Genomic DNA, 15,902 nt, shown 5'->3' with positions numbered 1-15,902 from the left:
TGCCTTCCTCTCCTGAGTAATTTGTTTTGATTTCCAATTTTTTTTTTTCCTGTGGGAAAAAATTCAACCATCAGCAACAACTGATTCTTTTGCATTTGAGACATGGGACTCTATTTTGTGGTAAGACCACTGTGGTGCGTAAAAGTGGCTTTACTGCTATGCTCACAGTCTTGTGATCCTAGAGCATTTTATCAAGTCTCTCAGTGGTTTCTCTACCTGTATTATGCTGTTTGTAGCTTCCAAAGGGCTGTTTCTCTAGCTGAAGTGCAACAAGACTATAAGGTCTTTCCAGTTACACTGCCATTATCTCACTACCCTACCCAAGGCAGGCACTTGAGCTGAGTGCTACGATATTCCCAAATTGCCATCCTCTATAATACAGAGACCTTCCTGAAGGCTGTGAAGCCAGGTGTGAGGCGTGTTTTTGTCGCTGGGCTGCTGCACAGTAGTCTTGCTGGAGCTGGCAGGCTGGCCAATTCAGAAAGGCAGAGAGGCAGGCAATTCAGAAACTCAGGAGCCACTTCTCTGTGTGCTGGCCACAATTCCTGCTTCCCCTGCCAATATGCTTATGGTTTGGCATTTGTAGACACACCGCAGCTGTCCAGTTGATAAACTGACACACTCTGGGTGGCCCTCATCTCTTGAGATTTTACAACTGCTGTTTGCTCCACCAGACATGAATTGAAGTCTTCCAAACTCTCCCACAGAGACTTTCCTGGTACTCTGGTGTCAAGTTCAGAACAAGAAACTGGAGCAGACGTTTTATTCCTAGTAACACTTGTTTTCCTATACTGCTCCTCTCCTTCAGCTAACTGGTGCCTGTGATGAACCCACGCTTCTGTTCACTGGTCCATCCTGCTCAACAGAAGTCAGAAGTTATTTACAGAACCCTCCAATCCATTAGCCCTCTACCCTTGAAGGGAAAAGGACTGTGTATGCACAGTCAAACTCTGGATTACAGATCAAATCTATTGCTGTGCATGTACATTTATGTGGCCCTTGTGACTCTTCCTGATGTTTCCTGCATGCTCGTTTTCCAGGTTAAAGAAAGAGGCATCACCCACTTATGTACAGTAAAATAACACTAAAAGATACCATATCTCTAGCAGTGATCTTGAGAAATACAACTGCTGGGCTGTCTGCATAAGAGGTAAATTGTGTAGTAGCTTATAGTGAGGGAGACGTGTCTTGGATCTCTTGTACAATTCTTGCTTTACTCACACATTACTCCTGGAATAGGTAGCTTCTTCATCTAACGGAAAAGGAGAAAAAGAATTAATACCAATAGGAGATAATATTTCAAGCACAAGGAATTGAAATATCTTCAGGTTTTAGTGACCACCATCAGAATCTTTTCCATATTGTTCTTTTCTAGCTCCACATCATGACATTCAGGTATCAGTGATACAGATTTACTGATAGCTGTCATTTTATGCCAAACTAATACCATGGTAGAGCAACTGTTGGCTTGCAGACAGAAGGAGAGGTATTCATTTCCGTTTGCTTCTGCAGTAGATTCATTGAAATGTGTTAGCTCAGCTGTGTGCATATATGCTGATGTAATCAAGCCAGGTGCATGCACAGGATTTTCTAACAGGAGGTGGAGATGAGTCTGGATCACATAAAGAGGAGATGGAGAGCTGTGCAGGATGTTTAAAGGTCACAAGGATGCTTAACATTTTGTACAGATGTGAGGAGGAAAAAGAGCACAGGAGAAGAGTTGTTAATGCACTAAATGGCAAGAAGGGTACAAGTTAGGTGTTTCAAGGTGTAGAGTTCCTTGAAGGGAGAAAGGAGGGGACTCTGCCTCTTTCTGAGTTTTGATAGAAAAGATTAGAGAAACTGGGCTACTTATAGGAAAGGCAGGGAACAGAGTAAGGATTATTTAGGGAACAATATAGTATGCCACTTGAACCCGACCAGACTTTTCAGGAGGCAAATATTTGTTTCAAGTGAAACAGAGCCAGAAGCAGCTCTTGTAAAATGTATAAGTTTTTTTTTCACTCATCCACATATTGCATGCTAGTTCAGTCTGTAGTTTTTTAAGAGAATGTATTTTTTTCTTTGCCTTTTCAGGAGCAGAGAGAGAGATGGGACAAGGGTGTACAAGAGGACATCCAGATAAAGAGGCTGAGCTTGTAAAGAAGGCTGTCCAGCTTGATTATTGTCACCAGAGACTTGTATACCATTAAAATTCTTAGATATCTTCTCAGATTGTATAAGTGAAAAAGACATTACATAAACTGCCAGCATTTTTCTCCTTTTCACTTTGAGAACCACCCTTGTGGGACAGTTGTAAGGAATTTAGTAGGGTTGGCTCTAATAAGTTTCTCTGGATAGTACTCTAAAAATACAGACATAAGAGGAAGCAGTGTTGTTTTTTTCTGGTTTTGTTTTTAAACAGTTATAGAATTCTACAAGAGGGATACAATTTTTTCAACAGTTTTATAGGATACTGTGAGAAACCTTTTAATTTTCATTGCATTCTACTACACTTTCAGTATAAAGGAGATGCTGTCAGGTATGTTCAGTGGAAGTGAGTATGTGCCTTCAGTTTTCACCAGACCCCAGCTGGATTATGTGCTTAATTCCCAAAACTTCCTCTGACCTTATGCTGCAGGCTGCTTCAGTTTCGCATTCTTAACAACAGTCCACCACTTTGACAGGGATTGTTATTCCATCCATACAAGAAATGGCATATTGCTGCAATCTCAGGAAGCCTGTGTGTCCAACTACAAGTTTGCTGTTGAACAAAGAAGTAAGTCCTGTACCTCCATGCTGGTCATCAAGAGTGGCCATCATAAATGAATATCACCTTTGGCCACCCCAAGCAATAACTCTCTCTGTTCACCCTTTCTTCTAGATCACAAGTGCAGTCTCTTAATATTAACATCTCATTAATTATTTCAGCTTGGATCCCAATGGCAATAGTCTGGGATAGAAAAAATCCTTTTTTTTTCTAGTTTCGGTAAAAGTTTCATGACCCATGAAAATTTGCATGAAATCCAAACCCAGTTACTTTAGTTGCCAGGTTATATAGAAGTCTGAGATAAGTTTCTCCCAAAGAAGCAGAGTTTGACATGCCATTTCATGGCATGTTTTTCAACCCAGAAGCTGCCACACTAGTGCCTGCCACTGCCTCCACAGAGGATGCTGGGCAATGCATGGTCTCACACAGAGCTCTGGCACCAGGTCACTTAGGAAAGCCCTGGCTCACACCTGTCCCACCTCAGCTGTCTCTCTTGTTCCCCCAGGGGATTGCTTAGAATCAGCTGACTTATGCAATGAATGTTGACTGAGATCTTTATTGGTAAATCCAGTATTACAGGCCTTTGCATAATATTTCCAGGACCAGACTTTCTTTCCATCTTCCAAGAAATTTGATAGCTAAAGATTATGACACCTTTGCAGAGTGACTTTTCCGGATCAGTGACCATTCTCTATGAAGGTTTCATTTGTCACTACATGTTTACAGTACCTTTGGAAACAATTTCTTCTATCCCCTTTTACCTACATCAGTTTGATATTACCAGTGTTGCTTCCAAGGTCAAATCTATAGCAGTATTCATTTTCATGAGGATCACTAGTAACCTCTTTAAACAAATGACCTCATAAATGGCAATTTTTGTCAAAGGCATTTGGGGGAGAGCAGTACCATAGACACAGACAGACACACTCTGCAGCTGGGAAAAAAGGCTCTTCTCAGAACTCTTCTCCATGTATATTTTTTGTAGCCAAAAACTAGAGTGGGAAAGAAAAAGATAACATCTGAGTTGGGATGACCAAAGTACATAGAGAGAACAATTTAGTCTCTTAAAACAATGCAAGAAGTTAGATTCCAGTAGTAATTCAAGTGAAGGCAGGAGGTTGGGCCAGATCCAAACATCTATGCAGTCCCAGTGACCCAAGCTATCACATGTGATATACCTCACTTCTTTATTTGCTTGTTTATTCTGAAGGGCACTTGATGTGATAAAATGTGGACAATGTCCTGTGTTCAGCTGGAGAGAGTTAGGATATTATCTTTCTGGAGCTTCTCCCTGCAGTAATGATGATACACGTTTTGGGGTTAATTTTCTGTTGAATAAGCACGTCAGGTTTTAAGGCACTGGTCCAGACTGTAAACAAGTCAGTCTCTTTGGAGCCTGCTTTGGCAGCTCTGCTGAGGTTGCTATTTGTATTAAAATATTTGCTAACCTATTCTTCATAAAGCCAGGTATGTTTCCGTGAAAAGGAGAGGCAATGTTGACATCTGTCCTCTTGCCAGCAGCAGCAAGCATATTACCTTGTTATCTTAGTTAACCCCCCCCCCATGCTGATGCCCTAAATAAGGGACTGCTGAAATTCTAACCCAGGGCTCATTACATTTCTGCTCCAAACACAACTCTGTGCAAAAGACAGGAGCAGCTCAGTCTTACCATTCCAGTGGCACTGAGATCAGAAGAAACCTTACTGCTGAGAGAAATCAGTGATAGAAAACTCTGGAATGTAAATTTTAGATGAGGTAGATATTTTCATATGTGGCTGACAAGCAATTTAAAGCACTAAGGAGAGTTCAAGAGGGAGTTAAGTGGTCCATGTAGATACATGGATACTAGAAAAATTTGGATGCATACATAGGATACAGGATAGACAAAGAATGCATCTCATCCCTAAGCTGTTTGGAGCTGTGACTACATTTTGGTTCTCAGTTTGTATGAAGTTTTCTATAGTGAGTCTGGCCCCAGCTATAATAGATCATTGTAATAGCTCTGCTCATATTACGAGGTTGGGGAGCGGAAGGAAAACAATCTAAACAATGTAAGACCACCACAATTACTTCAATTGTTTTTATATCTTACCCATAAAACTGTGGGCACTTTTCAGACATAGAAAAAGGCATAGACTTGGACTTGGGTCTTATAGCCTAAAACTCTAACCCAGTGCCTATTCCTTGCCTTTTCAAAACTCCCATTGGTGGCATTAGTAGATCCAGGATAAAATGCAGGAAGGTCAGGATTATAATTTATGTTCCAAGATTAAATGAGGTGTTTGCAAGACGAAAAAGAACTGGCTTCTGGGGGACAGAAGGTTGCTGCACCTTTAGTATAAATGTGTAATCTGAAAACATAGAAGGTTTTACCTGGTTGGAGTTTTGATCCTTCCATTTACCATTGGGTAGAATGGTTAGTGATAACTTTGCTTTCCTGTTCTTCATTTCTTTGCATTTAATATACAATTCAAAGCATAATGAAGAAATGTGAGAAATATTCTATGATATATACACAAAAAAGTAGTTAATTGATGCACTTTATTGTCTGATTTCTAAATTATGGGATATATCTTGAAGTTTTTTTCTTTTAAATAGGTAAGATTTTTCAACGCACCTGTTGCTGGCCTCATCCTGCTTCCACCAAAGTGACAGCTTAAAGCTTTTATTCTCTTTAATAGGAGCGATAGAAGATGCATGATGAGCATATTTTGGAGCATTCCCCACCAAGCATGCTGCTAAGCATGCTGCTGGCTAGATCCTGAAGTGATTTATATCTGACCCTTTGTTATGGGAATTCTTAGATGGCAGTATTGATATGGCTATGATGGACTAAGTATACAGGCAAAATCAATTTTGTTGGAAGTGGTGGAATGTTTGTTACTCCAATTGATATCGTTGGAAATTCAAACAAACTTTGGGGCATCTAAAATCCTTTTTTCCATGTCATATCTGAAGGTTGGTCCATACTTCTGAAGGCTTTTTTTTTTTTCTGATGGTATTAGTGGGACTGCTGGGGGATTCTATCTTTCTCTGCAAACATAGATATGGGAATTTCTTCAAAATGTGACTATCTGTTACAGTTTTTTTCTCAGATGTGTGTCTCACTTTTTTCACTTATTGCTGCTGTTAATTTCGGCCTTTTTTCTTATCTCCTTCCTGCTTCTGCCCATTCCCATCCATTATGGTTCCCTTTTTGTAATCATCATGCCGAACTCCTATTTAACTTTTTTTTCCCCTTATTTGGTGGTATGAATGGGCTTGCTTCACAAAAGACAAAGCACTCCACAGTATCTTTATTATTGTTTTGACATTTTTTCATTCTCCTGTAATTATAGGCTGAGTTACTTTGATATGGACCTGGTCCAACATCTGAGTATTTTATTGGTTTGCATACTGTCAGTGTTAAAAATTACTTTTTCCTTTTAAATGACAAGCTTCCCATATATTTTGCATCTTTTTTTCATTAGCTTTTCTTGACCGTAGGTCAGGTTAGGTGCTTTGCCATCTCTGCTGCTTCTGTTGTCTCCTAATGTTGACACTGACTTTTACAGAGGCTGTTGTTCTTATCTTTGAGCTTTCAAACAAGGTTTGTATGCGAGGTAGTTTTTTTTCTTTGTCTGTCTTCTTTGCTGTCTCTGCTTCTTGTCTTTTGGTTTGTCTTTAGCTTTTGTCTTTCTGGTTTTTTGGCTCAGATGTTCAGTCACAGAGGCACAGTTATTGTGAGCTGGCTGAGAGAAAACACAAAATGGAGATGGTTTTTCTTCCATAATTCAGTTTTATGCAAGATCTTCCATTATCAGGCTGATTTTGAACCCCACCCTGACTTTTTCAAGCTGAAATTAATCCACCTGAAATTGCACAGGCAAACTTCTATGTCAGACTACAATATTCCAGGAAAATGTGACTGATACTAGGCAAAATATTTGGGAGATAGAAAGACATTTTAAAAACTGGGATGATCTCACTTTTTGGACAATTTCCTGATATTTATTTTAAAGAAATGTCATGACTCAAAACTATCTTGACCGAGAAACTCCAAATTTGGGTTACTTTGTTGTCCCTGGCAAGGATAGGTGTTTTGGACTCAGCTTGGAAGGCTGTGCTTGTGATGGGTTTATAATTTAAATATCAGTAACAATGTCTACATACATTAGAAACACACCAGTTTACTAAATACCACATTCTGGCTTGTGCATTGTTTATAAACCACAGACCCAGCAGCCTTTGTGCTCTTTAACCAGTATGCAGTACTACACACTCTTTTGGAAGCACATAGCCAAAGGCTACCAGATGCCTGAACATTTGCTATTATATCCATCAAGCAGGATGTAAGAAGCACTCAGTTTGAAGCATCTTCTGATCTCCACAGGAGTTTCTACAGAGTCCGTCAGCTTCTTGGGCATCCTTAGGATTGTGCTGGCTAAGAAGACCCCTCAGTGCCTCTCTGGGCATATCCCAAACGTGAGGTCTCAATGAACCCTCCTCCCAGTCTTGAGGAGTGAGTAGCTCTCTGCATTAACTGTGGCTTTTAGGGAAGCACTTAGACATTTCTCTTAAGCCCCAGAATGCTGAAATATGAAAGTTCTCTAACCTAGAATTGAGTCCAAGGAAAAAGGGGATTTGAAAGTGCGTATGGATAAAAGGGTAATTCTGAAATAATGGCATTACTTGAACTGCTCTGTTACTGGTAAATAAACATATGAAAAGTAGAGAATTAGGACAGACTGGATGTAAACACCATGATAGAGAAAATTACTTTGTTATGCCTGAATTTTAGTAAACTTAAAGACAATTTGGTCTGCCATGGAAGGTCTGCACAACCTCTAAATATTCTGGTTCATGATTTCTGGAGTCTCAAGTCTGGTTTTTGGGTTGTTCTGCTCTTAATCAAAACTGATGTAGGTCAGGCAAGTACTTTATTAGGGTATTACTATGGCACATACTAGGACATCATAAGAGTGAGTTTTGAGTGAGCTGTGATTCCACTGAAACGTGGAGGTGGCAGACTTGGCCTCTAGCTGCAGATGATTGCCAGCAGGGCAAGTCTGGTCATGGGAGTAGGAAATTCAGCAGAGGCTGCAAAATTCTCCCAAGATGGGTAAATTAGCCCTTACTAAGCTCCTTGCTGGCGCTGTGAGTCAGCTACCGGTGTGCAAGCATGGCAGCTTAGGTTAGATAAGTTTATATTGCAAAACCATTCTGTCTGCCACGTAGAGAAATGTTGAAACATTTTGAAATTCTTCTAATAGCAGTACCTTTATTCATTATGAGTCTGGGAGGTTGTACCACCTAGTAAAACCATAGTCCAGACATATTCAGAGTTTAAATAGTCACAGTAATTAATTCAAACTAGTGCAATCAAATCCATTTCCAAAAAAGGGAGACCACACACCTCCAAGATACCACTTCGAATGCTTCTCTTTTGAACATCCCAGTTGTCAGGGGAAAGTAGTGAAACTGAAGTGCTTCTTTCTGAAATCCTCTGCAGAGCAGTGCACTGATGAAGTAAAGTTGTTTTGTTGTGAAATGCATGTATTTGGCTATTTTTATCCCAAGACCTCTGTTCCACTCTGGGGGACTGAAAAACAAATTTATCACATGAGTGAAATGGGCAATGGCTACCCCTTCAATAGGGACCTTGTGTACTCCAGTGATTAGATTTGGGATAAGTTGTCCAGGCAAAAGAAAAATGGAGCTAATAAATTTCAGTGCATCTTTTGAAAAACCCTAACAAGCTTTTATCTGGGGAGGGGAAATTTTTTGACAGGTTAGGATTTTCTAGACCATAACATTTCCTTTAAGAAGAGCACTTCCTTCAAAATCAGTCTCAACTGTGTTTGCTGTCTGTTTCAAGCAACATCAGAAACACTTTGGGGATAAAGGATAATTTTCTAGAGAATGCTCTGGTAAAATGAGGGGTCTCTAGCCAAATATGACAATAGTCAACATAGTTCCTTGTGTACTTCACAGTTAAGTAATCTTATTGAAAGTTCAAAGAATTGGATTAAATTCCTTTTGGATTTCCTGTGATAATCTCAGTTGGATCATCTGCTCTTACATGTTAGAGTTCAACGATGTCTGAGTCTGTTAAGGAAAAATGACATTTATTAGACACAACTTTCTTTTACAAACCTTCCTCATATGAATGGCACAGCATATGCTGCTTAAAGGACTGTCTTGCAACTAGTGAGACTTTTGCATAGATAACAAAAAAATACTGTCAGATAGGAAATAATGAACTCCATTAACACTTTTTCTTAAAAAATTGTGTTGATTTTGGACTTGGTTTCTCTCCATGTTTTACAGTCCATTTAATGTATTCAGCGATTTTAGTCTTTTGTTAGCAAAGGTTAAATTGATCCTGCTTTGCATTGTTGCATGACAGGTAGTTTTGTGAACTTGAAGGATCACAGTCCTTGGATATAGACTTGTATTCCAGGACGTGGTTTGGGGGTATTGAACATCAATCAAATGGACGAATACTTCTTTTGGGCAGAAAAGTTATTGTTTGGATTTGCTCTTTGTATATTTAGTGACAACCCCCACTAGTTATTTTTAAGGGCATCTGAACTTTGGGAATGATGCTTATATGTTTGTTTTGTTCAAATCTAAGTGGGCAAATACTAAATGTTTAGCTAATGCAGATCAGCCTAGCACCACTGATTTACTCAGCTAATTATCTATTCTAGTCTCTGTGAAGTCATTGAAAATTTTACTGTTAATTTTAGAGGACCAGGTTTTGATCTTTTAAATATTTAAACAATTATATTTAGGAATTGTGACCTTGGTGAGTGCTTTAAATACATATGAAAAAGGAAGTAAGCCTGTGATGTGTTGTTCCATGTGGTAAGAATGCAAAGATTGTTATTTTGTTTGGTTTAGTCTATTTTATTAAAGTACTTGAGGAGAAATACATAAATTGAGTAGTTTAATCTTTCAGTTAAGCAGGAGTAGTAAGTTCTTTTGGGCTAGATCTTAGTTTCCCTGTTTTTAATGCAGAACTTCTCTTGTAAAGATTAACACGTATGACAGAGGCAAGGTTGCTAATTCTGTCTATTAACAGATGTGGATTTTGCTTGAGCGAGGTTAAATGTCTGATAGTGATCTATGTCATGACACAAATATAAGTATGGAAGAAAGTTTGTGCTGGCTTCTCTGAAAGAATGCCTTTGCTGATTTTTATAAGCTTCATCCAAAACCCAAAAAGAGAACCCTTCAGTGCCATTAGAGAGAAAGAAGCATTTCCAAGAAAAAGGAAAATTTGAAAATCTGCATTTTCAGCAGTGACTAGTATTGGTTATTTCTCAGTTTCAATGTTCACAAACCGAGAATTCAAAGGAAAATTTGGAAGACAATCCAAATGAAAAGGGGCCCCAGTTTTCTGCTTTTCAGACTCCTTTTGAAGTACCTCCACCCAGGCAACTATATCTCTAGTCATTTTAGAACTCTCAATCTCATTATTCTCTTTTCCTCATCTTTCTCTCTTTTCCTCTTCTCTTTTCTATTAAGGTCAAATCCTGCCTCTCCTGATGCCAATAATAAAACTCCCATTGATTTCAACATCAGCAGGAAATATGCAGTTTGTTATTTACCACAACCACCACAATGAATCTCTGGGAAGAATTCATTTATATTCATTCCAACGACGCCATGAAAAATGGGCTCTTGCTATTTTATCACATCCAAACTGTTGCTCTAACTCTAACATCCTAGCTGTTGCTAACAAGTCAGTGATGATTTGTAAACCAACAATTTATGGTAACCACATTCCATCCCCATTATGATGTGCGGTTTGGAAATGGAAAAGTAATCAAGACCTCCTGTTAAGAGACTTTATTTCAGTTGAGGATTTCTGTAAATAAAAGCATTTTGAAATGATCATTGCTATATGATTCTAACTCCAAATTGTTCATTTGATCTAGGCCCCATCTACGCTCCAAATTCCTGCCAGGCTCTATCTGTCAAGAGTGTGACATCTCCAACAGTGGCATGAGCATACTGACAAAACTGGTTTTATCAGTACAAGTATTTTCACTCAACTGGATAGTTTCACTAGACTGGAACAGCAGTTCCATTTCTTGGAGACAGCTATGTCCATTCCCTGGAATACTTCATAATACTTTATCAGCACACTATAAGGGTACTCTGACATAAATAAAGGCCTCCTACTACAGTTACAGTAACAGATGAAGAATTGTAGTCAGACCCATGGTATGTAGTAATGCTCTTGGGAACCAGGAGCCTGCGTAGTTTGTGCAACATTTTGTCTTGGTTGTAAGGATTGTGGGCTGTCACTATGACTCTAAGGAGGACTTTCCAGCACTTTGATGGGAGACCACCTAGAATTACTGGTAAATAAACTCAAACAAGGGAATTTTGTTCCAGTACTAGGTTCTGGTACCAACTAGGTTGAAAGCCTTCTTTTAATCTCTTTAACACTAACACACTATGTCCTTCCAGCCCTGTGTAAGAAGCCTAACAGCCTGGCTTTGAGACTAGAGCCATTTAGTTTGGTAACCTGCTGAAAGAGATATCAATTTAGGCCATCTAGAGAGTACCCCAATTAATCAGCCCTAACTATTATGTGATATGAGGATCGAGACTACACTAATTAGGAGATAAAGCTCTTTTCCTACCTCTTCCTCTCCAGCAAAAGTCACTACCTGATTAGGTTACATATCCCAGGACTGAGCACAATTCACTAGGGGTAGGATGCCAGCTGAAAGGGTTTATATGTATGCTCTGATTTTCTATTGAACAAAAGACTGACTACCAAAAATAACTTAGTACTGACTTTTATTTTGTGGCCTAATACTATGAAAAGGATTTGAGCATGTGTGAATCTGCATGAGGTGTTCATAAGCTTGTCTGTATTTTAATAATGGTATGAAAATTAAGAGATATTTTGTTATTAAGTAACTTTCTAAGTAGTTATCTCCATAACATTAAGGTGAATTACATTTTTTAAAGGAAATTTTACCTCATTTGGTACAACAGACTGAAAGATAAGACACTAATCCTGGCAGGAGAGCTCATTCTCCATGGGAAACTAAGCACAGGTCCATGATAAAATGGATCCATGGGCTTAACTCTCATTTAATGTGTTCCTTCTCACTCCTAACACTCTGCTACAAGCACAATGCCTTCTTGATGATGACAGCACAACTGTTCATGAGTCTGTGTTTTGAACTAGACCTCTGAAATCCGTCTGAGGAAAAGCAGTATGTAAGGGAGAGAATAATAATGGAAAGTAGTTTCCCAATCTGTCATAGTCATACTGCCAGGTATGGTGAGTAGCAATGGGTGGTGGAAAGTGGGAGAAGATTTTAGATAGGACTGTCTGACACAAGCAGTAGTAGTAGTGCCAAGGGCAGAAGTGTCACCTAAACCAGCTTCAGAAAAGAGCTCCCATATTTCACTAAAGAGATGACTAACATATTGTCCTACAAGCCGCTAAATAGGAGTTCTGGTGGGCTTTGAAAGGACAAGTTCTACCATGCTACACTCTGCAGCCAGAGGGTTGCTTGAGTGTGATGATAGGGACCACTGCAGCCCAGAGTGGTTCATCTCTCTTGAGCAGTATTTCATAATATCTGGCCTCCCCGGTTCTGGAAACAGGTTTAAAAATCTCAAAGTGGCATTACATGATTTTATCCCTATCTCTCATTCTTTCCACATAGTCCTTTGGGGCATGGAATCTGTATTTCTTCTTTCTTTTCACAAATATTTACTCTCCCGGTGTATATGCCTTTGGCCTAATATATCATGTTGTTCTTTAATTAGAAAGTTAATGAAAAGGAAGAAAATTGTCAGTATTTGTCCAGCAGCAAGAGTCTATCAGGTTACAGGGCAGGATCTCAGCCAAGCACTATGTTTACATTAATGGTGATGCTGCGCTACCACCTTGTGGGCAAAAGGTAAATAGCGCTGAGCTCTTCGACACTCGGGGACAGGGTCCGCGTGGAATAAACACGGCACTGGCTGAGAAGGTGACTGGGTAGTCCACTTGATAAGGACAGCAGAGTCTGAATCCTCCAGACTGAGACAGTTGGGGATCTGGGCAGCCAGCAGAAGTCAAACAGATTGTGAAAAATCTGCTGGAGCTCTGAAGCGTGATAGCAGGTGAAGGGTACCCTTCAAAGGGATGTGACAGTCTGGTTCTCCTGTAGGATATAAAAAGAAGCAAGTAGGATGAAATCATGTTCCTATCATACTAGAGTACCAATGCCTTTATATAAGAAACTCTTCTGATCTGCCTGCTCCTAACCACAAACCTCAGAGCTACTTACAAGTTCCTTGAGTGCCTTCCACCTGCTAACTCATCAGACAAGTCCCGTGGCAGTGTATTACCTTGGAGTCCCAACACCTCTCTGGTCTTCTCTCCACACGCCAGGATTACAGCAGCTGTCTTGCATTTCAGTGCTGTGCTTCAGGGAAGAATAGAAATGAGAGAACCACCTAAAACTTCAGTTACTGAGTATATTATTATTAAGAATATTATTGGCAACCTCTTCATCCCATCAGGATTCAGTGCCCCACTGCACTTAACAGATTTCAAGAGAAAAAGCTGTATTCAAAACATTGTCTTCCTTTTCCCTAAAACTGAAGGAATCCCCCTGCATGTCTGAAACTCTGCACAATTACAAGTATTGTCTGATGTGCCTCCTCACACAGGAATACAGAAGGATTTGGAAAACAAGTGTTGCTCTGACATCTCTGTTACAAGCCAAAGACTTCCCTGGACTTGTTCAAGAAACGACTGGACCTGACACTTAGTCCTACTCTTCAGTTGATATGGTGGCCTTTGGTCAAAGGTTGGACTTAATGATCTTGGATGTCTTTTCCAACCTTAATGATTCTATGACTCTATGATTGGCTGAAGGTAAAAGCTTCTGGGGGACTGAGTTTCCTGTTAGTCAACAGGCTAGAGATCCAGATTTGCACTAATAACAAATTCTCTCTGTGGTCTGATGTGATGCAAAATCTTACTCAAGGTTTTTACATCCAGAGAGCATGTCCAAAAAGCCCAATTAATTTGGCATTACAGAACAAGCCTTTCTCAGTTGCTCTTCTATTAGAGTAGTTCTCTTCATGTGGCAAGTTACATGTCTGCTGGAGTAAGCACATGGACTTGGGTCTCTAACATGACTACAGATTGCCTTAGTGGTAGGCAGCAGCATTCTTTCTGCTTTCCTTCTGTCTCACCTCCCCCATCCTCTACATTTTCATAAGACAGTTTGAGCCTTTTTACCAGGATTGTCTCTTCCAAGCTCAAGAATGATCCATCCTGGCAGACAGGAAGCCAAGGAAAGATGGCAGGAGGCCTGCATAGATGAAACAGGAGCTCCAGACAAACCTGAAACATAAAAAAAGAAACATGCAAGAGATGAGTTTAGTTTCAGATCTCCCATAAGGAATATAGACATATTATATCCTACAGGATGAGGTTAGGAAAACCGAAGTCCAACTGGAGTTGAATCTGGTGAGGGATGTAAAGGAAAACAAGAAGGGCTTCTACAAGTGTATCTAGAGCAAAAAAATGGGGGAAATGTAGGCATGCTGCTGAATGGGATCATGAACAAGACTGAGGAACTCACTGACTTTTTGGCTGGAGAAATGGAACAACTGGAATCTTAGTGAAATGCAAAATCCTTCACCTGAGGTTGATTAGCCCCATGCACCAATGCAGAGCAGGGTGATGCACCAGCTGAGAAGAGGCTTGGCAGAAAAGGCTGGATGGTGAGGGAGAACTGGTGGACAAAAAATTGACTATAAGCCAGGAATCTGCCCTTGAAGCAAAGATGGTCAACAGCACCCTGGACTGCATTAGGAAGGCTGTTGCAGGCAGATGGAGATAGGTGATCCTTCCTTTCTTCTTATCACTGGTGAACCCACATCTGAAGTGCTGCAGCCACAAGGACAAGGACAGACATACTGGGGCAAGTCTAATGAAGGAATGTGAAGATTATTTATAGATTGGAGTATGTGACATACAGGAAGATACTGAGAGAGCTAGAACTATTCAGCCTGGGACAGTGGGATCTCAGTAATGTGTATAAATACCTAATGGGGAGAATAAAGAAGGTAGAGACTCTTCTCATCAGTATCCTGGGACAGAGGAAATGGGCACAAAATCAAATATATGAAATTCTGTTTAAATGTGAAAAGGGTTTGTTTTTTTTTTAATACTGTGAATGGTCAAACACTAAAACAGGCTGCCCTGAGAGGTTATGTAGTCTCTGTCCTTGGAGATATTCAAAGCCTGATTGGACACAATACTGAGCAACATGCTCTAGTTAACCCTGCTCTGAGTAGGGTGTTGGACTACGCCATCTCCAGAGGTCCCTTCCAAACTCTCTGATTCTGTACAGTAACATATTCGTTATTCCAGACACAGTTCTAACAGGACCAAGGCTTCTACATACAACTTCTTGTTCCTTTTTTGGCAGAGAGAGGAAAAACATTTCTATCTCTTGATTCCACTTTCAGGATAACATTCAGCCCACAGTTTTTGTGGGATGTGAGTCCTCATGCTCTCTTCAGCACTTTTCCCTGCCCTACTTCTGTTTTCCAGAGAAACTTACTGAAACATCACAGCTCCCCTCAAGCCCCAGCTTCTGTCTTACAAGGACATGGAAAAGACCAAAGTCTCTCTGTATATATCTTTTTGTGTGGCATAAGCACAGGATATACCAAGGGCATGAGGAACAGTAAGTGCACTGTAGGTGCTCTTCCACTCCAGCTCTGTGTAAGAGTGATCCTTTAATTCAGGATTAGATCACTCACATCTTATTCTGTCTCAAGCACAGCAAAATTACTACACAGGACTGCCATGAATCCAGGACTCTCCCATATTTTCTCACCTACTGTCCTTTTGCTTTTCTCTTCCACTGACCAATAGTGTGAAATAGCAGAGTGCTGTGGAGTAACATGTTGTGTACTATGGAACTTAGTCTTAATTTCATCTAACAAGATCTTGCTAGTGAATGTTTTTCATGTAATACTGAAAATAACTTCTTTACTGAGGGTGGAAGTCTGGAAATGTGACAAATTCTGAACCTGTTTCTCTGGAGAGAAATTGCTAGCAGAAGACTTTGTGATGGTTTTGTAGGAGGAATTCTGAGTAAAACAGTTCTTGGTGTTTTTTGGT

General features: G+C 39.9%; 1 protein-coding gene across 4 annotated transcripts in view; it reads right to left on the bottom strand.

Annotated features, from left to right (window-relative positions):
• Positions 1 to 5,577: 5,577 nt before the first annotated feature.
• Positions 5,578 to 15,902, bottom strand: part of LOC127469794 (tyrosine 3-monooxygenase-like) — a 46,502-nt gene continuing 36,177 nt past the window's right edge. For 2 of the 4 annotated variants that reach the window (XM_051784562.1, XM_051784563.1), the window contains 2 exons: positions 14,004 to 14,108; positions 13,076 to 13,174 (listed from right to left, as the gene is read on the bottom strand). In XM_051784562.1, the coding sequence (XP_051640522.1) occupies positions 14,024 to 14,108 (85 nt within the window). In that variant the 3' untranslated portion in view covers positions 13,076 to 13,174; positions 14,004 to 14,023. Of the gene's footprint in view, positions 6,481 to 13,041; positions 13,180 to 14,003; positions 14,109 to 15,902 lie in introns of those variants that run through there. The other 2 variants (XR_007904076.1, XM_051784561.1) reach the window with 2 other exon arrangements.

This window comes from Manacus candei, unplaced genomic scaffold (assembly GCF_025592945.1).
Source record: "Manacus candei isolate 608988 ecotype Guabito, Panama unplaced genomic scaffold, ASM2559294v1 h1tg000018l, whole genome shotgun sequence".
Lineage (NCBI taxonomy): Eukaryota > Metazoa > Chordata > Aves > Passeriformes > Pipridae > Manacus > Manacus candei.
The sequence above is the reverse complement of the archived record's forward strand: the minus strand, read 5'-3'. Positions and strand labels throughout refer to the sequence as shown.